The sequence below is a fragment of the Teleopsis dalmanni genome, chromosome 2 (assembly GCF_002237135.1).
Source record: "Teleopsis dalmanni isolate 2A chromosome 2, ASM223713v2, whole genome shotgun sequence".
Taxonomy (NCBI): domain Eukaryota; kingdom Metazoa; phylum Arthropoda; class Insecta; order Diptera; family Diopsidae; genus Teleopsis; species Teleopsis dalmanni.
In genome coordinates, this window is record NC_051847.1 from 69,274,183 (window position 1) to 69,299,200 (window position 25,018).

General features: G+C 27.8%; 1 protein-coding gene across 1 annotated transcript in view; it reads left to right on the forward strand.

Annotated features, from left to right (window-relative positions):
• The window catches only part of LOC119674785 (transient receptor potential cation channel trpm-like), a 42,257-nt gene that overhangs the window by 12,368 nt on the left and 4,871 nt on the right, over positions 1–25,018 (forward strand). Inside the window, exons 2-11 of the mRNA XM_038085940.1 lie at positions 6,215–6,406; positions 10,792–10,891; positions 10,963–11,084; positions 12,282–12,405; positions 13,130–13,362; positions 16,910–17,113; positions 17,293–17,671; positions 17,746–17,925; positions 18,481–18,618; positions 22,954–23,111. Of these exons, the coding sequence (XP_037941868.1) occupies positions 6,215–6,406; positions 10,792–10,891; positions 10,963–11,084; positions 12,282–12,405; positions 13,130–13,362; positions 16,910–17,113; positions 17,293–17,671; positions 17,746–17,925; positions 18,481–18,618; positions 22,954–23,111 (1,830 nt within the window). The remainder of the gene's footprint in view (positions 1–6,214; positions 6,407–10,791; positions 10,892–10,962; positions 11,085–12,281; positions 12,406–13,129; positions 13,363–16,909; positions 17,114–17,292; positions 17,672–17,745; positions 17,926–18,480; positions 18,619–22,953; positions 23,112–25,018) is intronic.

A 25,018-nucleotide genomic window follows, 5' to 3' on the forward strand; every position in this document is an offset into this window, starting at 1 on the left:
TTTCTTACTTATCATGTAAAAGTGTCTAATATCTTTTAAATGACTTATAAGCCGAAAAAGAAGGTTTGATATAAAAATTACACTTAACTTTTTAAGCTACTTTTAATCCTCTTATTAAACCGATTCAAATCTTTTTCTTCTATCACTTTATAGCTTAAAACAAAAGATTAAAAACAAACTTTACCACCTCTTAATAATATACTAAGCAGTGTATAAAATCTCTTGCGTTAATAACTACATAACAGGTTGGGTCATCGTTTATTATCCATAAGTTTAAAACGATATACGATCCCAAAAGTAATTTCTTATATTCAAATACTGGCTGTATTTTTTTTTTCTTTTTTTGTTTTACTTCTTACTTCTTCGACTTAAATCATTATATATTTTTTTGTAGAATTTCTGTTATATTTAAAAAAATGCATCCAAAAAGTATCACAGTTTCTTTAGAGATACAATATTCCAGCAATAGAATTTTGTAGAAATCAAAACTATTTGTAATACTGCGGATTAAAATTTATACATTTTTCTTCTTTTTTGATTATTCAAAAGTTTGGAGCTGATTCGAATCTGCTGAGCTCACTATTATAACCTGTTTTTCGGGAAGACTTTTGAGTCTCTGTCATTGACGGTTTAAAATTCAAAAACATAGGTTTTAAAATTTTACCACCTGAATAAAAAATAATATAAATAATATTTTTATCTTAAGCAGTTTTCCCTTCGCTTCCTAAGGTGAATTTTCTTTCTCGACGTGCTTTTTTTTTAATTAAACGTACTGACAGTAATGAACGATAATTTTCTTTATATCCTTTATATCTTAGCAATTGATATCTTGTAATGTATATGCGTTAGTTATATTGGCAATTAATATAATAATAAGTGGTTCTATATTTAAATGCGCAGTGTATATAAAAATACACTAATTGTTTCCAAGCGCATTGCATTGTTTACAAACAAATGCATAATTCCACACAAGGAATTTGACACCACACATATCGGCGGCACTTTGCCTTCGAGTTATCAAAATGAGAAATTTGAATTAACTTCATTTTTTAAAGTTTAACACATTATTGCTAAAGATCCAAAAACTTATGAGAAATATGGGTTTCAGATTTGATCTTAGCAGCCTCAAATTATGCTAACAACATTTGAAAATTAAAAAAAGGGATTTAATATCACACAGTGTAATTTGATAAAACAGTATAGGAACTATGCAATAGATGTTAATACTTTCAAAACGAGGTCTTAAATTTTTTCGTCGGCTCATGAAAGATGAACCATGTTTAAGCATAATACTTTCTCTCTTGATGTGTTCAGACTTCATTTTTTATAATTTCTTATTTCCACTGTTTTAATTGATCACAGGTAACATTCAAATCCATCGTTTGACTAGATGATGATAGTTAAAAACGTATAGTGATATACTCCAAACACAGAAAGTTGCAATCTAAACTATTTTCGTTGCCATGATTTAATAAAAAAAAAGAAATTAACGACAAACGTGACATCACAAATGACCCTTCAATTGTTAAAATGTAGCCATCATGTGATCGCTTTAGATAGTGAAAAAAATCCTTTTGGAAATATAAGTAAAGTACTTAAAATTAATAAGCAGTCTTGACTAGAACTTGTATAAGAAGTATTTCTTGTAATTTTGTTATTAATTTATAATTTTGTTACTTTCTATTAAACTTGTAAGTAACTTTAAAACAGAAGATTTTTATTATAACTTTTTATCCGTATTAAAAAGTAATTGAGTCGTTAATTGAGATTTTCGACAACTTGCATTCGGTGCATTTTAAATATGGCAGCGTATAACAGAATCACTGATGACTTAATCTGTTTTTACTCAATCGTGATTCATTATCATATTTAATCCGTTTTTCACCCACACTCTTCCATACTGTTTCTATACTCTTCGCAATGATTTAAATTTTTTCGTTTTTATAGCGATTTGTAAATGGGAACTAAGTTCATTAAATTTTTTTGTTTGCACATCGAAATTTTTTTGATAACCAACTTTATTCAATAAAAATAGTAACTATAATATAGTATAGATGGCAATCTTCATTACTTTAACGATATCAAGACTACACCCATAAGTTAGGTTAGGGGATCCACTTAGGCCTCTTAGTCCATTGTGCTACCGTATTATTAAAAACCCATGGGTTAAAACCATCTGGTACCTTTAACAAAGCTTATGATGCTATTCATACTCAAAAAAGAAAGCCCCTAAAATGTTAATGTGGCGCCGTGCATGTACCTGACAGAAGCAAAGCAGGTGGGAGGCACTTTCATTGTACTCACCACAAATGCGGCAGATATAATTGAAAGGGAGATTTAGTCTCCTAGCATGGTTACAAACATATTTATTGAATATCTTAAAATGATGTTCACAATTTCAAAAGTGTGAAGCATTTGTGACGTCAATAAGTTTAGAAAGAAAATAAGGTTAAAAGAATCGAAAAAATTTAAATTGGCGTAGAGTAAAGTAGTTTTTTTGTCATAATAATGTTGACAGTCAACGAATCGTTAAATGTAGTGTATAAATTTAATAGAGTTATACTTTCAAATGCTTCCTCATTCACTTCTATATTAGCCAGATTTTTCAACTCGTGGCCACTATTTTATCGCTTGTTTTATTATTATAATTTATATACTTCTACAAGAAATATATATAAAGCTTAGAATCTATCATAAATTCGTGGTGGCATTCTATCTCGTAATTATGTAAAGAACGGTTTGAAAAGCATTGGAATGACTCTATTATTGTTAGAAGAACATATACTAATAAATAAAATATGTTATTGCAAAAATAACAAAAAATATATTATGATTATTCTCGACAATCATTCTCGGTAACTAGATAACATAAGAATCCTATAATGTATTAACAACATGTAGTCGTAATGTATTTTGTGTTTGCCTCATTACTCTGTTAGCGAACTCCACAGGCAACATCGTGAATGTTCCTATTGCTTTTTTAGTAATTAACTTGGTAACAACTGAACATTTTATTAGTAAGATATATTAATAAGTAAGATAATCCATATTAAAAGTATAAAGAAACAGAATTCAGTTCTGAAAACCTTGTTGTTAAACTATTATATGACGAGTATATTTTTCATGATTTAATTATAATTTTAATACAGACACAATGTATACGCTGAGTATTTAGTATACTGAGTATTTAGTTGAAATTCAGATAAACCATTTTTAATTAAATTTGATATTTTTATTTCCCAAAACGGACTGTATTCTGTAAACTTCGTAAAAAGAGAGTATATCCAATCACAAATACATACAGGATTTTTATTTTAATAATCAAATACAATATTTTTTCCAATTTTTTAACAAAATATGTTAAATTTTGTTTTATCTAAACATACATAAAATAAAAAATGTTTTACAGGTATATTTGCATTTTTTTTATGTATCTTGTAGGAACAGCAATGTTATTTGCTTTGGTATTAATGCTGGCTTTAAAATAATATAATTTCATATTTCCATTTCAAATTTTTCATAACTTTAAAATCTCTGGTTTACGTACTATTTTACGACTGTGCAAATTAAATGTAAAAAAAATTTGTTACATTTTTCTTATTGAGATATTTTATGATATTTATAGTAAAGCCAACCTATGCACTCGTTTATTGACTATAATATTTTATACAATTTTTATCATATGTAGTTTGTTGTATATAACCGTAATGTGCACATTTTTTTTATTACTGAATTTATAATATTTTTTAGATTATCACATACTTCGTACTGACTCACACACCCAGCACCAATTTTATAGTTTTGTTGAAATAGGTAATGAAATAGTATATGAAATGTGTTACTTATTAGTTTACATACTTATAGATTTTATGATATAAAAATTATAAAATAAACTTAACAAATTTATATTTAATTAAAAATGTCAGCTAGTGTTTAAATTCTCGTAAAATATTAGTTTCGAAATGTGAAATTGGTGCATTCAAAAAAAATAAATAAATGAACAAGAGATGGTTATATACAATAAGAATAATAGCTTTGGTTTTAAAATTGACACGCATGCAAACAAACAGAAATCTGGTCATCATATCTATAATCGACATAAAGCACTACCCAATTTTGTGCATGCACACAAACCTCTACATTGTCAGAATAAGCATCGTTATTGTTGCAAATTCGTGTTATTTTTTGCACATAATTTTTGCATTTACATTTGTACTTAGTTTCATGTTGTATTCTGCCACTCCACACAACTAGTCTTCAATTCAATTTAAATGTATAAATATACATTATGTTGTATAAAAAATTAAATGACTTAATAATTGGCTTACAAACATGCTTTGTAACTATTCATGGCGCTAAAAAAATCACATCAAAATATTAAAAAATTCAGTATTTTTCTTAAATATATTTTTTGTGGGTTCTAAATGATATTGCTTAATAAAAAATACTGCTGAAAAACATTAAATTAAATTTTTTATTAATTTTTATCTTCTTTTTTGCTTAAGGTTTTCTAATTGTTGATTATAGTTTAATAACATATTTTTTTCATAATAATTATAGAAAGGCTGTTCAAGTAACAGCTATATATATTCATTTCTCTAAGCTCTCTCTAAGTTCTGTAAGTTCAGTTCTCTAAATAAGTTGATTTTTTCAAAGGACATATGTTATATTGTTCATATATATACTTTTTTGTTTAATTGTTTAATTACACAAAAAACTAGTAATCGTGTTATAATTATGACATACTGATATATAGTTTACTGGCTTAACTAAAATAAATTGTTAAATAGTCGTCCTTGGGAAGTGACGGAAATTTGTCAAAAAAATTACAATACACATATTTAAATTTATAATGATATTTATAATTTGGGGAGAATCTGACATTTAAAAAATATATAGTACTGGTTTGATCACCCTATATACCCATACACTCTCTTGTTTTCTAATATAGCTATTGCATGTTTTGAATTTATTATAGTATTTCTAATTTTATAATTATAGTATTTCTCTATGATTGAAAATAATATTTTTATATAAAAATTGGTTTTTTATATAAATATTTTGAATACTTCTCATACTTTACCAAATATTTAAATTACATTTTTTACTATTATTATTACTTTTACTGTTTGATCCAAAAAAATTTCAATAGAATGATCAGTTTTATTACAAGAATAATAAAATTAAATGCGTAACGTTTAATTGAGAAATTCTTATAATAAAAATGCTTTATTATTTATTGTTTATTTAATAAATAATTATGTTACAATTATTTTTTAATGCTGCAAAAAAATGTTCAGTTCGATTATAATTTTTTGGATGATTTATAAAAACAATTAATAATTATTATTCTTGATGTTAAAAAAACATATATATATAATGGACTTACAATGTTTTTTTATAAATAATAATAACAATATAATTAGAAAAAAATTAGATATATCAAATTGAAATAAAAATTGATTGTGATGTAACTGATATAACTGATTAACTGATTAAAGTTTATTTCATTTGTTTCTTATGATAGCTTTAAATACTTCCTGAACTTCTCTATTCAAAATAATTTCTTTCGTCATAATTTTTACTTTAAAGCAAAGATTTGATTTTTAAAGTAATATTAAATATCTTTAAATAATTTTAATATATCTCTTATATTTTCTTTATAAGTATTAAAGATAATGGTATATTTCAACCACTGTTCTTATACTGATTTCAGAGTGCTTTGTTTAATTCTTTCTGTAATTTTGAAGTTGTGAGCGTTAGAAAATTGTCTGTGTGTTGTGCTTGCTTAAGAATTCTTTTTAAAATTTTTATATATTTGATTGTTACACAATGAATTTGTTAATTACTTTTTTATGTAATAATTTTATAAAAAAATCAAATATTATATAGGCTTTTATATTTATTAATAATAGAGTACATACATTTATATTAATTTTAGTAGAAGTACTAAATTTAAATTATAATAATTAAAATAAATAATATTTATCACTTTGTATTTCCTTCCCGGAAATATTTTTGCTATTCTCGTTTTTTTTCTATTCTCTTATTCATTCATTACCAATCGTGCGCCTATATTAATTTTTATTTATATTTTTTTAACTATCATTAAACACTTTATGCATTTATCATCAATAATAAATAAATTTCGCACAATTCCAACACTGCGCCCCTCACACCCAAACATACGCATACCTTTTAAACGCATTTGCAGGTCATCGCTGGTTCCATTGTAGCACCTGGATTTATGAGCGCACTCAGCCATAACAGTCGTTCACACAATAGTCGAGCTTGTGCTGCACTTCTGTCGAAACGGTATCGTCCACCAACAGCGGTAGCCAATGCAACAGAACCAATCTTAGAAAAATCTGAAAATATAAGTGTAGCAAGCGGAAATCTGTCAAATGTAAAGACTGGTTTGATATAACAACACAAAACAAATGTCAATTTCTAAGACAACTCGTTGATGTTGTGCGTATATATTTATATGTAAATTACAAAAAAAAGAAACATAATAATATATATATATATATATATATATATATGTATGTGTGTATTAATAATAATATTACATACAATACAAATTTTATATAAACCCTATGAAAATGAATAATAATTAACAGCATAACCACTATATTCTTTTTTAGTTCTCCTAAGCCGCGATTTCTCTGTCATATATGTGTTTTCTGAAAATTAAATCCTGAAATCCTTAAAAAATATATTTATTTTAATTTAAATAATCTAATCGTATTTTCAATGTCAAGGTACAAGTGTTGCATGCTGTTGTCTATATACATTTAAGTTCTCTTAACTCTTTCCGTTCTTTCTAAAATTATTGGATTAAGTCAATGTGTGTGTACTCTATTATAAAGAATTTGCTTGCATTAAAATTTAAAACAATAAAGCAACATTTACCACTATCTCTTCATAAACTCTTCATCTCCTTTCTTACCGGATGTCAAGTTCTATTTTCTTTCCACTCTTGAATCTCCCGTTTGTTAGTTTATTCCCCAACAAAGATTTTTTCCTTCCAAGGTGTATGAGTATCGGTGTTTTGCATGTTTGTTGTAAATGTTTGTTCATTCCCCCTATAATTTATTTGTATTTTTTTATCAGCGTTTTCTCTGCATATTTTACAAGATATGCAAATTGTAAAATCGCGTTTTATGCTGTAGTTTATTTTAATTTTTCTTTAAATCTTCTCATAACTCAACGTAAGACTGCATTATGAAATGTCCTCATTAATATTCGCAAACATCATAAAATCTTTTCGCAGTGTCAAATAGTTTTTAAAAAAGACAGATGCCACGTAGGATAATAATTTTTACACGTTCTCAGATATTATGGATTAAGTGCTGAAAATTGCGCTTCATGCAAAATATTAAAGTACAGAAAGATAAATAAAAACTGAGAAACTTATTAATAGTAGAAATCGAATCTAATATAGAATATTCTAATGGAATATTATAGAATATTTCTGAAATATATAAATAGTCACTCGAAATGGTATTGAACTTATATTTGCGTCTCATTTTTTCAAGAAAATTTTTTTAAAATGTATTTTTATAAATCAATCAATTGCAGAACATCAAAAAAATCACTCATGGCTTAATATTTTTAATAAAATGCAAAGTATCCACATTAAATATTCAAATATTTTATTCAAAATGAGGTATTTTTATAATTGAAAATAATTTTTCTGAACCAACCAAAAAAACTTATTGAAAATATTACATTCATCGACGGTATTTTATTTTTACGAGCTTGCTAATTTGACAACGGATTTTAATAGAGTCGCGTATTCTAAGTTACTTTTTTTAACTTTTATATCTGTATACATATATCATACTGAACAGAACTCTTCGTAAGATCTTTAGTCCACTTCGTGTTGACGACGATTATCAAAACCAAATAAAGCAAGAGCTGTACGAGCAAGTCACGAAATTGATATAATTCAGGGAATTGACATACATAGCGAAGCTGACTTAGTCATGTCGTAATAATGAATAAAGTTACTCCAGCGAAAAAAGTATTTGAAGTAATAGTTTTAGAAAGAAAGTGTAGAGGTTGACTGTGTCTTCAGTGGAGTGATCACGTTGAGAGAGCACTAACTGCACTTAATATAAGAGACTGTAGAAAACGCGCACGCAGCAAAGGCACCTAAGGAGACATGCTATGTCAGACCTAAACCCGTAACGAGCTGTTATAGACATTAAATTTTTAAAAATTTGATCATTTTTGCCAATGACCTAATAGGATTCTCCAAAATTTCGTTGTGGTAAACTGCTCCATTATCTTCATATTAATCGCGACCAATCCCGAAAAGAAACTATTGACTTCTGAGTTTGTGCAAATCATCATAAAAGGTTGAGCTTAAGTTCTTCTTGATTCGATTTTTTAATTAAAATATTATTATGCTGTAGTGTTTCTCTAAATCCATTGAAAAATGTTATATATAGTTATATTAATTATTTTTGATAACAAGAGTTATTTGTATTAGACAAAAGCATATGTAAAACGATGATAAATTCAGAGTCCACTAGTGATATTATATATTGATCATAAAATCTTTTATTTTTTTGTTTTTATGGACAAATAATTTTAATTATCAATTGTTAATTTTTATTTAAAAAAACACAATTTTAATTGCTGCCTTTGTTTTGAAACAACTACTTGATATGATTAATAATAAAAATTATTTAATCATTTGTTTTTTGTTATTGTCAATTAAATTGCTATATACTAAAGAACATCTCTAGATTTCTTGGTTAAAGTTTAAAACCTGACATGTTGATGATATAGGATGGTTACGTTATTGAAATTAAGAATGTATGTGTGATCATCACAGTAATGCAGTTCTTTCATCTAAACTCTTCTATATATGGTTTACGACAAATTGTTCCATTGGTAAATTTGAGGACATTTCGTCCTGGCATTGTAGGGCAAAAACAGGTCGTCACGAAATATTTTGTAGCTTTTGTGTAATTTCTTCTTCAATTCGCCTTCAATGACCATCAGTCCTATTGATTACTACAACCACTGACAGCTGTCAAACTTTTCGAAATTAATAATTCTAAAAATTATTCTTAAACAGGTTTTAGAATATAAATCTCGGAATATTTATTTATTTATAGCATTGACTTTTAATGTCGTTTAGATAGCTACATGGTTTATTTATCCAAAGGGTTCCTTTTTTTTAAACACTTTTTGTTATATAGGGTATACGAAAATTTAACAACAAATAAACTGATTTCTTGTTTAACTATTTAAAGGTTAAAAAATTGCGGATGAAAAATAAATCCTTGTTATTTATATTATAGGAGTATACTGAATGCATTAGGAATATATGGTCTAATAGCTATTTAAAATGCAAGCTGTCTAGACATATTTTTTCTAAACATATTTTTCTTAACTTAAATATATAATGTTATTTTATTTGAGTTTTTGTTTTATTTAAACGTTAAATATTAAATAAGTTTATTAAATAACTTTATTTTAAGTTTAAACGTTATATGTTAAAATTAACCTTTCTAGACCTTTTCTCGAATTTTCAAGAATCTCTTTAATTCTGTATACTATTTAGAAATTTATGTATCAGGTTAAATTGTAAAAAATTAAATTTAATAATTACCCTATTTTGCACTAACATATGTCTGAATTTTTAGATATAATAAAACGTTATATTTGATAAGGATTAATAAGATGTAACCTAGTTGTGTTTTAAATAAAACATGTTTAGTAACGTGTTTTTCCGCATACTAACAAATAAATTCTTTTTAATATGTTTAAATAGTAGTTTTAATACTAAAATACCTGTTTTGGAATTAAACATATTTATCTCGTCTGCTTTAGATCGCTAAAGGTAGCGCATAAAAGCTATTTTATCAAAGCTAGAGATAAGATTTACAATAAATTTTTAAAACCTATTAGCTCGGTAGATGAAGCCATATGTCCTTTTAAGGTTTATATTTGAGATGTCCTTACAAATAAACATGTTAGTAAGTTAATATGTTAAACATAAATAATTTATTGAATATATTTATAATGCCATTCTAGGAGTTTCGGTGAACAATTGCTATGCTCCTTAGTAAATAAAAACTTGTAATATGATGTTCTTTTCCTTTGTTTTTAAGAAATTTTTGGATTTACAAAAAACTAAAAATGCTTAAAAAATACTTGAAAACATACACTTCAAGTAACCTTCTTTTTATTCTCACGAAAGTTTTAGTATAAATAATATACTTAAACCGCATAATGCCTCCTTCGTACTAAAAATTGCCTCCTTGTTATTTGTGTCTTAGGACATATCTATATTGCTTTGATGATAGATAACAATTTGATCCTTACAAAACCATAATCCTTACAATAAGAGGTGGTTTTAAAATAGATTTAAATACTCTTCTCGAAAAAGTGATAATTTTTTCTAGTTTTTTTTTTTTTGTATCACTTTTACTTACTTTTTATCCTTTTATCCCTGCAACGAGTGATATTCTCTTATAATGGCTAATGAGGTTCTCCTTTGAGCAATTAACAGTTTTAAATGTAATTAAAAAATAAATCTCTGAACGAAAATAAAATTTTATATGAAATCTCATTATTTTTAACTTCCATTCATTATTTGCAATATTATTTAAAAAGCTGTCACACATTTTATTACCTTGTAATTGTATTGCTATGTGTCCTTTAGTGTTTGTCAGTACTTTATGTGAATGACTGTGTAATTTTTATCAAGTGTTGTTAAAATACATATTTACGAAAATTATATAAAAAAATTTTTAATGATTTTTTCAGGTTTATTATCAACCATATTTTATGTTGTATGGTGAAGTTTTTGCTGATGACATAGATCCACCCTGCGGAGAAGATCCAAGGCAACCACCATGTGTCACTGGTAAGCGAAGTGACAACTTTTGCAACTGCAAATGACAATTTTACTAACTTTTAATTAATAAATATTTTTAGGTCATTGGGTTACACCTATAACAATGTCAATGTATCTGTTGATTGCTAACATTTTACTCATAAATCTGTTAATTGCTGTTTTCAATAATATTTTCAACGAAGTCAACTCGGTTTCACATCAGGTAAATGAAACAATTAAAATAAATTGTATTCTGTATTTGAATTTATTTAAATATAAAAAAAGAGAATTGTACCTATGATGGTACAGAGAATCATTACAGTACGTATTTCTGAAATTTACTTCGAAATTCCTATGAAAACATATTATTAAAAAAAATACATTACATCAAGTGTGAAATAATTTGAAGTCTTCTAGGGGTCAAATGACTTCTTTTGAACCCCAAAATGCCCATCGTATGCGCCACTGATAATAATGAATTATAGCAAAAAAATTTTATTTTTTAGTTAATTAAATATCTTATTCTTTAATTATTAAAAAATTTTAATTTTTAATTGTTTAAAAATTCATTTTCCTCTGAGAATAAATTCTACTTTGAAAGAAGTTAGTAAGTTATAGTGCGAAAATATTTGCATATAAGTATTAAATGTTTAATCAGCATCGGAAGCCACCTTGTGAGACTTGAACCCACTAAACCACCTCTTAGGAATGAATGGAGAAGATTTCCACAGCATTGTGAAAACTTCATTCCAGTAATCAGGGGAAAGAGGACAAGAAATAGACTTAGTACCTAGCGAACTAGATTTATCTAAGGCAGAAAGCAAGGGCGTACATTAGAGAAATTGGGTTATAGAAAAGGGGGTGGTTTTAGAGCAGATGAGCGGTGCGAGGTTAGCGGTAGTTTACTGGGGCACGAAACCCGCGGATATAGAGGAATGGAGTGAAGGTTACGGTCTCACTCATTGAGGTAGTGGCACAGCTATTGGGGAGGTTTAAAGCTCAAGGCTAGAACAATATCTTCAGGAAGGGTTATAGGAATAGAGACGTCAGGGGGAGGTCATGGAGCCGGGTGAGGTACATATGAGCGAGTATCAAAAGGTACTCGTCAATGCAAGTGATCTTGGCATATCACTCATATATCATATATTGCGGCTATTTTGAATACCGTTATATATCTATCACCAGTGGTCTGTATAAATATATATTGTTTTAATTAATTACATAAAGTTTTAAGACTACAAGTGGGTGGAATTGAACCCTCTTAAATCTGAAGGTTAGAGCCACTTGCTAACTTATGATATTTCAATTAATTAACTTCAAAATTTGATTGTAATTCATAAAAAAATATATCTTTTCTATTTTATTTTTTCAATTTAATTAAATGAAACCAACATATTTGATTTTTTTTTTTGGTTTGTAGGTTTGGATGTTTCAGCGTTTCACGGTTGTCATGGAGTATCAACAAAAGCCAGTATTACCGCCGCCATTCATAGCATTTTGTCATTTTTATTCACTGCTTAAGTACTGTGTTCGCAAAGCCAAAGGTGAGAGAAGGATGAGAAAGTTAAATTTTATTCCCTGTGAGTTTTAATTTTAACACTCGTAAATAATAACCCAATAAAATTTTCTTTTTCTTTGTGCTTACTTTGCTTATTTTCGTTATAACATACCAAACTATAATTACAAAATAATAATACAATTATTTAATATAAATAAATAATAATAATAATATATTTATGGATTTATATTTATATATTTTTTCATATAAACAAAAAAAATGCATATAATAATAATGAATGTACAACGTACTCCCGTATATAAAAACAACAAAAATGCAACGATCAATGTGATATATGAATTTTGTAAAATATTACAATAATATATATATATACGCATATATAAAATATATGTATATATTGTGATTTTTGCTATTGAATGTGAATTAATATTTTTTATTGAAATATTTTGTTTTCATAAAAATTCATTTTTTATTTATAATTATATATTTTGTGTGCTGATTCCTTGACTGCCTTCCTTTATGAAAACAAACAACTTCCTGGGCAATGCTGTAAACAATGCAATACTTTATGCAATTTATATTGCTATTGATGTAAACTGTTGCTGCAATTGTTGTTGCTGTTGCTGTTGCTGCTGCTGCTGTTGTCGCTTGAATTTCTGTTGCTGTTATCCTTTCAATCAATTGTAATTAACATATTCCCTTGCAACGCAATGCAATATTTATGAATAAAAACAAATAAATGCGCACAGGATTGGAGGTACAACGCGATAATGGACTTAAATTGTTTCTCGAAAAGGATGACCTGGAGCGTTTATATGATTTCGAGGAGGAATGCGTTGAAGGATTCTTTCACGAACAGGAAATTATATTAAATCAATCGACAGATGAACGTGTTAAAAATACAACTGAACGTGTTGAAGTTATGACACAAAAAATAGAAGATATAAATCAAAAAGAGAATGCACAAACAGCTACAGTTCAGGTAAGTTTGTCTTTCTTCTTTTTTTTTTCGAAACAAGAATTTTAGTTTTATATTCAAATATGATAAAATGTGAAAAATATTTAAAAAACAATTCTAACTAAAGTGAAAAAACGCTGTTTCGAGTATTGCCAAGTACTCTTCATCAGTGGTCTTTGGAAATAATCGAATTTTATTTAATTAGTTTATAGTCCGTATATAATTTGTTTGGACTGCAAGTGCCAGGCAGTAAAGTGAAAAAAGTTAACAGAAAAAGATAAAAAATTAAAAAAAGTTAACAAGTATTTAATCTATTCGAACGTCATTCCTCTTTATAGCTCAGAAGGAACATAATATTATACTGTTAGAACTGACGTAACAACCCATTAATGCCCCATATAAACACAACTCCCATTGTGACTTAAATATAGGTAGAACGAATATATTTATTTACTTTCATTTGATGTCGAGTTGCATTTTCCAACCGGGTGCTGTGACCCAAAGATCAGCAAAGATGTTAGGTAGGCTTCGCTCCTCACCAAGAAAAAAAACTATATCCAAACGTATAGTTTCAATTAGTACCTCTGGATTTCCTCAGAATTCTAATGAAGTGTTTATTGGCGTAATATGCCGATACGCACACCATGGTGTTGAGCCTTCACGTCAGGTAATCATGTAATTCTGGACTTTTGTGACTTAAATGTGAATGCAGCAAAAACGAAAATGGTGCTGTTCAACCATTTATTCAACCATTCACTCTTCACCCTCTATCCCTCTATACCATTTATATATGTCAAAGAATAGGCACTTAAATTTCCCAAAACAGGGAACTATCTTGGTTTAATACTAAATAGGAAAGTCAGAATAAGTAATAGACAACAGTTATAACTTTCGCTTGAATAGTGACTATTACGACATCTGCATAAAATACAAACCACAGTGTTCCACTATATCAATTATTCAACTATACCAATCAGTACCTGTGAAAACTACAAATTAGGTACAAAAAAATTTTATTTTTGTATTAAGACTAAGCTAATCTAACCATCTAGAAACCCATTTAGAACTAACAAACTAATAAAATTGAGTAATATCAGCAATATATATCCTTTGTAACCAGTTATTAGCCTATAGGTAAACCACAGAGACTTACAGTTCAAATTTGTGATATCTGCGATATTGTGATATGTGTCAATAGAAAAATGAAAGACTATAATACTAGCCTTTTTAGAGTACCACATAGAACTGAAAAGATATTCTTGAAATAAAATATAGAATATGATGTAAGTAACGCCTTCATTAATAATACATATATAATATTAACTTCATAGAAAATAAAATTAATACTACGGAGGATATCGTAAATTAAATGCACTAGAGTAATGCAATAGACCTGTAGATGTTTTACGTGAAACGTTTTGCCGATACCTAACCTAAATGGAAATAAAATTTGATTCACCTATTTTCGTATTGTCATCAAAATTGTAGACCATTCTTTCAACATAGAAAAGTATTAACTAATTTAGAAGGTCAAAATTACTTTAAAAATGAAATCCTGGAAGATAATATATTTTTAACCTTAAAATTAGAATTTCCTTCCCTAAGATTTGATCTTCATAAAGTTAACGATAATAATAATTGAAGTGTTTTTAAGAAAGCATTTTTATTTTTAATTCAGGCTTTTCATATTCAAGCTTCTGTGCCGTTGATCCTATTTAATGATCTAAGAATACACTATATATATGTTAATATAAAAATTATACTGCTTGATGTAATTACCAAACTTATTTAATACTCAAACGTTATAAACACGGATATGCTTATTATAGTTATGCATATTTTGAAAGAACTAGGAATTATAATTAAATAATCAACAAAGCAGATTTTGTTTGATTATACTTCGGTTTTCTTACAGATTCTTAAAGTCAGCTACTCAGTTACGGAAGTTATAAAATTCAATCTATATCATCGATTTCACTAAACTTTTGAAGCAAATTTTTGCTTTTTCGATACATTTATTACGAATACCAGAATTTACTGCTATTCTATTTCCTTTTTAGAAAATGTGATTATATACGACCTCGCATTCATTCAAATTGAATAGCATATGTATATACATGTATGTATATGTAAATATATATGTACTCGTATTTGAAGTCGTCTTATATTTACTTTTGTTAAGCTTATTATACTTTTAGGTTACAATTCAGAAGAGCAAACCAAAATTCAGTTTCCAACAAATTACTTTAAATTTTCTTTATTCCTTCATAAGATGCGTTTCAGTTACCAATCCTTGGATATAACAAAGCTCCTCGAGCAGCAATAGAGACAATTTCTTACTTATACTGTACACTTTTTTTTCCAAATAAGTAAAAATGTAATCCTGCTAGTTGAGAAGTACTTATACTATTGACATTTCATTCAACTTGTTCAATCTGTTACTGGATGACAGTAAATCCACTTGAGTGTGCTGATGTTCAAGTAATCAATGGATACCAGAAAAAAGCATTTCTTAACAAACGAAAAAAATATATTAATCATTTAAAATAAAATAGGAAATGCAATTTTTTTTTATGTCACGAATTGGGTAACTGTGATATTCATGGCGAATGAAATGCGTGTGGTTTGATCCAAAAAAATTAGTACTAAATACTGATACTTTATGATTATCCCAGTTGTATTTTTTAATCAAATTTAAATTAATAATTTTACCTTATATCTATATTTTATTTTACAAGAAAGCATATATTAATATGCACTAACTATTTTAAGATTTTAAGATTTAAGATTCAAAACAGGTCCTAAAGTGTTACGAGCTCTTGCAATCATTTGCAGCTCGAAATAAGGTAAGCCTTTACTGGGTTCCGGGCCACAGGGGAGTTTTGGGAAATGAAAAAGCTGATGAGCTAGCCAAAACTGCATCAAAAACTGCTTTTATAGGCCCTCAACCCTTTTGTGCAATAAACTGGGCCAGTACAAAACAGATTATCAAGGAAAAGGAAAATCAAATGCGGCTGGAATACTGGGTAAACTTTCTAGGACTCAGACAAAGCAAAGCACTGATAATATCACCTTCATAAACTACCATTGTCTGCTAACTCGGAATGCAGACTATGCCTCGAAGATGAGAAAACGACCATGCACATTTTTTGTGACTGTCAAGCTTTAATAACACTCAGAAGAAACCTCTTTCATATGAAATTCCTTTCACCAGAGCAGATTAAGAGCTCTTCTCTAGATTCAGTTCTAGATTTTGTTCACAAAGCTTTAAAGAGCTTTGTGTAATCAATAGTGAAATTGGTACAATAAGACTCTTCTGGCCGCAGTACTGGCTGATTTTTACACAGATTTATAACTCTTGAGACATCATTATTGCATATATTTTGCATATTCCTATTTTATTTCTTAAAAACTACCGTATCATTTTATTTATATAATTAAGAACTTTTCACTTTATATTACTCAATTGCTTTAGTTGCATTTGTAGCATTATTTTTTCCTCATTAAAATGAGGAATTATATTTTATTTTATATTCCATTTTGAATATACGTATTTTCTTTTTTCTTATAGAGCATCGAATTTCGCTTGCGTAAGATGGAAGAATCGTCAGAACAGATACTATCACACTTGGCCGTCATACATAGATTTATGGCAATGCATATCACTGGCCAGGATGATGTGCACCTATCCAACATGAATATTCCAGTCGATTTGCAACGTGTGCGCACGATTTCCGTATCAGATAACGAAACTAATGCAACACATAATTTGCAGGTGAAGCGTCTTTTTACTTTTGTTTTCTTTCTGTCATTATATGCAATCATCCTTGTGAATTTTCTTAGGTTCATTATTTTTGTGGAAGATTTTGTTTTCAGAATTTGCATAAAATTCACATTTTTATATTTTTTTTCTTATAATTTGTATTTAATTTTTATGTTTTACATCATATACAGGTAACTAATCGTCGGCGTTTTAACCGTTCATTAACTGAGGTACGTCCTGATGCGTACATCTTCGATGAGGGAACACATTTTGAGGTGGTGCCAGTGCCAGAGGAAACAGATGAAATGGTAAAATCACGTGAAGCATTAAATGAACCGGTTGTGCGTAAAATTTCTATGCAATCTGAATCTGACTCCGATATGTTTCTACCTCTATCTCAACGTCCCTCCACCTGTGAGACTATTAAACGTACACCATATGTTACTGTGCGACAGGATACAGGCGCTAGTACCGAAAGTAAAGATACGTTGACACCATTAGGTAATGATGATGAACAAACTTTAGTAGGTGAGAACTCTGATGAAACAGCACCTGACATCAATTTTGAAGGTATGCTATTTAAATACCTATTTGCTGTTACTGATTTGTTTAAACTTCTGGTTATTTTTGTTTTTCTTTACCAGCTGCCAAACACCGTGCTATGCGTCAACGTACAGTTTCACTTTGTCGTCGCAATTCGGAAACTTGTTCAATTACTGCAGATATTGCACGCTCTCACATAAGCCTTAATCAATTGCCACTCACACGTCGACAAATGAGTTTGACACAATCTGAGCCTGAAAGCGATAAGGAGCAAGCAACTGGTATGTTAACATTTCATCACATATATATGTCACCTTATACCTCGTACCAACATTGGCAATGGTCCTACAAATTCCAAAGTAACATGAGAAGTCTTTTTCCTTGTGCTCCTAAGGCCCAACTTCATTCTAATCCATCCACATTCGTAATTTTGTAATTAAAAATGAAAAAGGATTTTTTGTTGTTGTGTCACTCTAGTCCTAATGAAAATTAATTGAATTTTCTTTCATAAATTTCTCGTCCATGAACTTGTACATCCATCCACTCATCCTCACGTCCTCTTTTCCCCTCTGTGTTGTGTAACATTTCCTTTGTGTTGTATTGTAAATTGCTATGCAACATGTGCTCCTTTTTTGTATATGTTTAATTTTTTTTATATTTTTTACTTAACTTTCATATGCACTCGGGTTATTTTTAACAATTTTTTTTCATAATATTTTCTCCTGTTTTGTTTTTTGTAAAAAAAATATATTATTTTTTTCGTTTGGTTTTTTTTTTCGCTCCTTTAACAAAACTATGCTCCACTTGGCGTTTATCGGTGTCTGAAATGCACATAGGCAAAACAGTACTGCATGCGAAACCTTCCAGAAATATACTACTGAGGCTTCACACAGAATACACGTCCATTACGGATGAACTGGAGAGTGTGTGTCATATGATAGCATCGCCAACAGCATCACTTCAGAGCAATAAAGGTAAGTGCAGCTTGGAGCTATTTTTATTTTGAATATTAAACAATTGTACATACAGTTTTAGAAAATAAATTTCAACGAAAAATATACACAAATAACTTATACACTACACTATCTTGTATATACACACAAATTTGTATATATTTTATTACAAATAATCGTAACCTTTAAACTAACACTTATAGTATATGGAGGTCATAATGTTCAATTCATCATGTTGTTGCTTAAACTAATACAGAAAGTCAAAGCTAACTTGTAAATAAGTAAAAAATTGTATTATTTCTTGTTCTTATTAGTTTTTATTTTCCCTAGTGTGGCATAAACCCGGAACGATTTTTTTAAACTTCACTCTATTGGGTGGTTTTTTGTATATATAGTTTTACATCGTGTAGCGATGGCACACAAACTTGCAAGAAGAGTTGCGGCTTCAATAATGATATGTCTAGAATCTTTCTGTGGACTAGGCAAAGAAACTGTCTCCATTCTTATGAACGACGCAAAGGAAAAAGAAAGAGAACTCGAAAATGCTTTTAGGCACTTATATCCTAAAACGCTTCAAAGATTGCATAGCACAATCAATAACGAAATTAAGAATTCAATCCAACTCAGACTGCAGATACTGTAGAGAAGAGAGAAAAACTGCGTACTATGTGCTTGGAGAGTGTCCGTCACTGATGCACAAGTGGAAGAAACACCTGGGAGGGTAATTCATGAATCATAAGGATTCCAGACTAGGAAAAGTAGGGTCTATACTGTCTTTCATTAAAGAAATGGAACTTGGAGAAACACTCTAATCCGACTAAGGGGCACAATAGATCTTTTGGGTCGCAGTGCACTACCCCTTTTCACAATAATAATAATAATCGTGTAGCGCGCTTAGTACTATTTTAATTATTATGTAGTCAATTTACTATATAGCTGAATTAGATAGCATTACCGTTATTGATAAAAGCATAAAACTTTCACCTTGCTGGGGTATTCCCGTTAACTTACTTCATACTTCAGCTACTATCTTAGCTATACCGCAAGAAATTATATAGCCAAACTTGTGAGAATATAAGGTAGTGGAGGAAAGTCGGAAAACTATTGTAGAATATCCTTCGTATGCAATGGTGTAAGGCAGCGACGAACAAAACTAAATATATCGTTCGGTCAATAGTGGCACCTTCAGCCTTTCCCGATTCGGAATCATCTTGCACCGCACTAGTGATCGGAAAACGCATCACGAACAGTGATTTCAGTACTTTATCTTACCCAAAATATTTAATATAAAATATAAAAATATTTTTATTAATTACTTCTATAATAACTCCAATAAATAAAACCGAATAAAGCTTCATTCCTATCTCTGAAATTAAGGATCATATTTTGGTGAAATAATTATGTATAGTATAATATATATTTCATCAAAGACACCATTATCATAATATAATTATAATACTTTTCACCATTAATGAGATCTGTACTACTATGAGACTTGAAAAGTGACTGTTTGATAATATAATTGTATACTGAAATGTTTTGATGCTATTTCTTAAGCATTTGAGAACATTTTGCAGATCGATTCTTGAAATATAAAAAATTTATTAAACCGAAAATATATGAATATAAACAACAACCGCTACAAATTTAAGTTAATTTAGGTCTACTTACCTCAAAAATGCAATGTTATTTGCAGACTCGTAGATTTTTGGGAAAAACAAATTAAAGATCGAAGATTGGAGCTTTATTGAGTTAATAAATAGGTCACGATTTTTGTGTCTTTAACAAAACTACTAATAATAAATAGATAAATACTTTAATCTTAGACACCCTTTTCTAAATTCTTTCATATTCTCTTCAAAGAAGAGATACATAAAATATTTGCTAGAATCATTCAATATTATTATATTATTAATAAAAACTCTCATTTTGAACGAGGAGAAGAAGAATTTATGAAATAATGTCTAATATAAAAATGCTTATCTATTTATATCTAGCAAATTTGTGGAAGGCACGATATTAGTATCTTTATTAAAATAAAGAAATTTTAACTTCCTAAAACTTAAGTTTTAGTCCGATATTGCCTAGTCACCTAGGTTTTTTTAAGAAAAAGAGATTGCAGATTTAAGCTAAGATATATTATACCTTAGTGATTTCTTTATTAACGTTAAGGTTAGTTGATCACTGATTATTTTACTTGCATTCGTCATCAAACTTTATAAAAAATATAGAAAAATTCTGCTTTGTTATGCGATAGCACCACTATATAAAATACAAAATTAAGGTATTAATATGATATATATTAATATATAATATACTAATTAATATAATATATTATAGATCCCTATATTTTGAAAATATCGAGAACAAGAATAAATATTTTAAACTAACTTCATGCTTCAAATATTAATAGATACGTATTAAGTTTTTTTTGGAAAGTTGTAGATTAGTTTTTGTTCCTATTAAATACTATAAGAACAGTATTTCTTTATGTTGGACGTTAGCCCCCACAGGATACAGAAACAATTGTCTTGAATGACAGTTTGAACTTATACTTTAATTGACATTGTTAACTTTGGAACAATGGCGACTAAAAAGCCATTTACATACTTGACGACGTAATATAGATAGGGATATATGTGTAAAAGGGGTTGTTTATGGGAAAGGTAAAGAAAACAGTTATTATTTATTTGTTTGAGAGGGGATACTCACTCTATACATCTACTTAATTTTTTTAACACTTATGAATGTTTGGTGAGAGAGACTTTAAAATTTTTTCAAGTCTTAGAAAGTCGATGTGTTGAAGCATTTCTGTTTCATTATTCCAAGTTATTCTGGTCAGGGTCATAATTTCAATTGAATTTAGAGTTGTTCATTCAAATGATTGATCTCCTTTGTGCTTATATAGTAGTCTTAATGCAAAAAAAAGAAGATTGTTTATAGGAAAGGTGAAGGATATAGTTCTTCTCTTATCATTTGAAAAGGGACGAATAATCGACTGATTTGCTTACCTCTCGAAAGGCTTTTTATTAATGGTACTTAGAAAAGTGTCTTAAATTTTTTAAAGTTTTAAGTGCAGTGTACTACAAATAATGTTAAGAAACACTATGTTTTCGCATTTAAAATTCTATTTAATTTAAAAATTTTGACTCTTATGGTTAATTTCGTTAGTCCATAAAATATTTTTATGCTCTATCTCTACAGTATTTGGTGGTCGTTGCTCAAATCCACATAACATAAACAATGTTTTATTAACACAATTCTTTTTAAATTTTAAAGTATAGAAGTGTTCAACTTCTAACCATATTTTTTAAGCGATAACGTATAAAATTCATTTTATAACCGATGGTTCTAAACGGTAAAATATTATCTTAATAAACTTATTTTAATTTTATGTAATAATTTAAAACTTAATATTTTAATATATATATATATATATATATATTTATCAATTTTAATTAATATTTTATTAAGCATATTATAACAGTTGCTAGTTATAATATTTACTTTTAAGAAAATCATGCTAATATTTCATAAATATTTCAATCACTGCAGATACTAAGTATCAATGTCTGCAATTGATTTTTGATCAATGTAAAGGTCGAAGAGATATTATTGCACAAAGTTTTCTTTGAATTGCTCTTAATAATCGTTTACAATATAAAAAACCAATCAATCAATTAAATTCCAATAAAAAAAAAATTAGTATTTAATATGCATTTAATTTCATTTGATTTAATTTTGCATGCAACTTAGACCCTGAAAACTTGTTGAGTAAATATTTTTTCATTTCAATTGTTTACAATTGCTATTTTTTTCATAAACTATCAATTAAGCTGTAATCCATAAACTAACAGATAAAATTGTATATAAATTTGAAAATATTTACAATAATGTAGATTCAAACTTACAAATTAAAATGTACATAACATATGAATTTTTTTTTTTATTGCAAATTTTTTATTGTTACAATTTAAGAACATTAAACAATTCAGTTTGATGTAACCAAATCAGATTCATAAAACCAATGGGCTTAAATTTATTAAAGTGTAACAATGACAACCGAGGTATTATTTTTTCGTTGCAAGAACGCCTTCCGCATCCCTGAGCGGGCATGAAAAATAGATGGGCTCATATTTCAATCACGTTTCAGTGTTGTTTTCACACAACAAACATCCAGGCAGAAACGTGAACTACACCGACAGATAAGCCATAGCTTTTGAATACAAGAACATAAACCCACGTCTTGACATATTGACTGACAACACTACATAATTTTTTTTTATTTTTGTCCTTTATTTGTTTATTTACTCATTTGAAAATTTATTGTATTTTTTTCTTTTATATAAATTGTAGCTTCATTGGATCGGCCCAAAACTGAAATGTCCAAAGCAGAGTTTGCTGCTATGTTGGAAAAACAACACCTTAAGGAATGCGAAGAAAATGATTACATGATGTTAGAAGGACTTTTTCAAGCGCGTGCTTCCATTGACAACACTAATGGCTCATTTGAGGTAAGTGCAAATTTATACTTATGTTTTGTAACTAATAAGAAAGTTGTTCCAAAATATTTGCTTATAATATATACACCCACAAACACAACATAATAAATAACTACTAATAAAATTACCAAAACTGTCCGTGAGCTTGTCACCTGATGCTGAAACAGACATGAATCAGTATCTCATCAAATAAGTATCTTAAAACAAACATAATAGCAAAAAACATAACAAAATCATATAGCAAAATAGAAAAAAAAAACAATGTCTAAAATTTTTGTCGTGATAGATCACACATAATTTCTTTTCTACTGACATGTGAATATCTCAGTTACCGTTAATGAACCACAAAAAATGTGTCAAAATAGTTAATTAACTATAAAAATTGCATGAAGTCAAAAGTCTTTCAGAAGATATGTCAGTGACATAATTAGTAATTTTAAAGGCAACCCGATATTGAGATAAGATACTTGGAAAGATTTATTTTTGCTTTGATAATTAACAATTGAAGTTTACTTAGTTAAAGAACAGCAGATATAACTTATATGATAATATTGAAAAGCTTTTTGGTATCAAAAAAATTAAATATGGTTGAAATTTTAAAACTATTTTTGACGTTTAAGTATTTGTATATTTTATATACTCATAAGAATACATCAATTATTTCATCTGGAAAATTATTTTAATATTATAATAAAATGAAAAAAAAAAATTTGAATGTATTTTTTACATATATCAAAAAAAAAATATGGTGAATAAATATGACTGTATGAATAAACTTTATTTTTTATATTATTAATAATTTAATTTTTGATTAAGTTTGAAAATTAAAAATTTACAATATATTATTTTAATTTATTCCCATTTTTGGCTAACTATTTAAAACTTCAAACAGGGACCGAAAATAAGTTATTTCAAAATTTTTTATAAAAAAAAGCAACAACAAAAAGTTGTCTAAACTCATATATAAGTATATAGTTATCATTCTAACAACTTTTATCCTTAATATTATGCATGCTTTTTATATATATGAACATTTTAAAATAAAACTCAAAAAATAATAATTAAATTTGCTTTATATTATATTCCTCAAAAATAATTATTTTATGTGCCTTTTATTTATTTGCGCAGAAGTAACTTTTAAAATACTGCTTTTTATTTTAAAACGCACAAATAACTGTTACTTTTGCGTTATAAATATAAAAATCATGAATAACTGGCACTGGCTGCCGAATATATTTAAAACGAAAATACAAAATGCATTTTTCATACAGGTTAGTTGTTTTTGTAACTATAATATAAATATAATATAAAGCAAATTTAATTATTATTTTTTTTAGTTTTATTTAAAAATGCGAATGATAACAGTTAAAAGGTGATTTTTTGGTTTATGATGACTGTTACGGTCCCTGGTTTCGAATATTAACAAATATCTATAATCATTGAACCTTGCAAATATTTATTGGTTTAATTGTTCATATAAATATAATATGACACTGCAAATACCACTGCAAATAAGATAAAGGATTTTAATCGTTATTGTTAAAATATTTTAAAATAACCAATAAGTTTTCATTATACATAACAAAAAATATATTTTTTGTGAATATTATAAATACTAATATACCAGTCATTTTTCATTTAGCAATTAGTTTCTTTGCCATAATTGACCTTAAAACAAAATTTTAACATTTTAATTTCATAATTAATAAAAAAAAGTACCTTTTAAACTATAAAAAATACAATAACTAAGGTTGATTTTACAGTCGTTTCAAGTCTACCTCAAGCCATACTTAAATCATAAACTTTACCGATTTAAATTAGAATTAAGTCAGTTTTAAGACTTAACTTACTGCTGTAAAATGGGCACTAAAAGTCTTTACTTCTTCAAATAAAGTATAGAATTCTTAATTTATTTACAA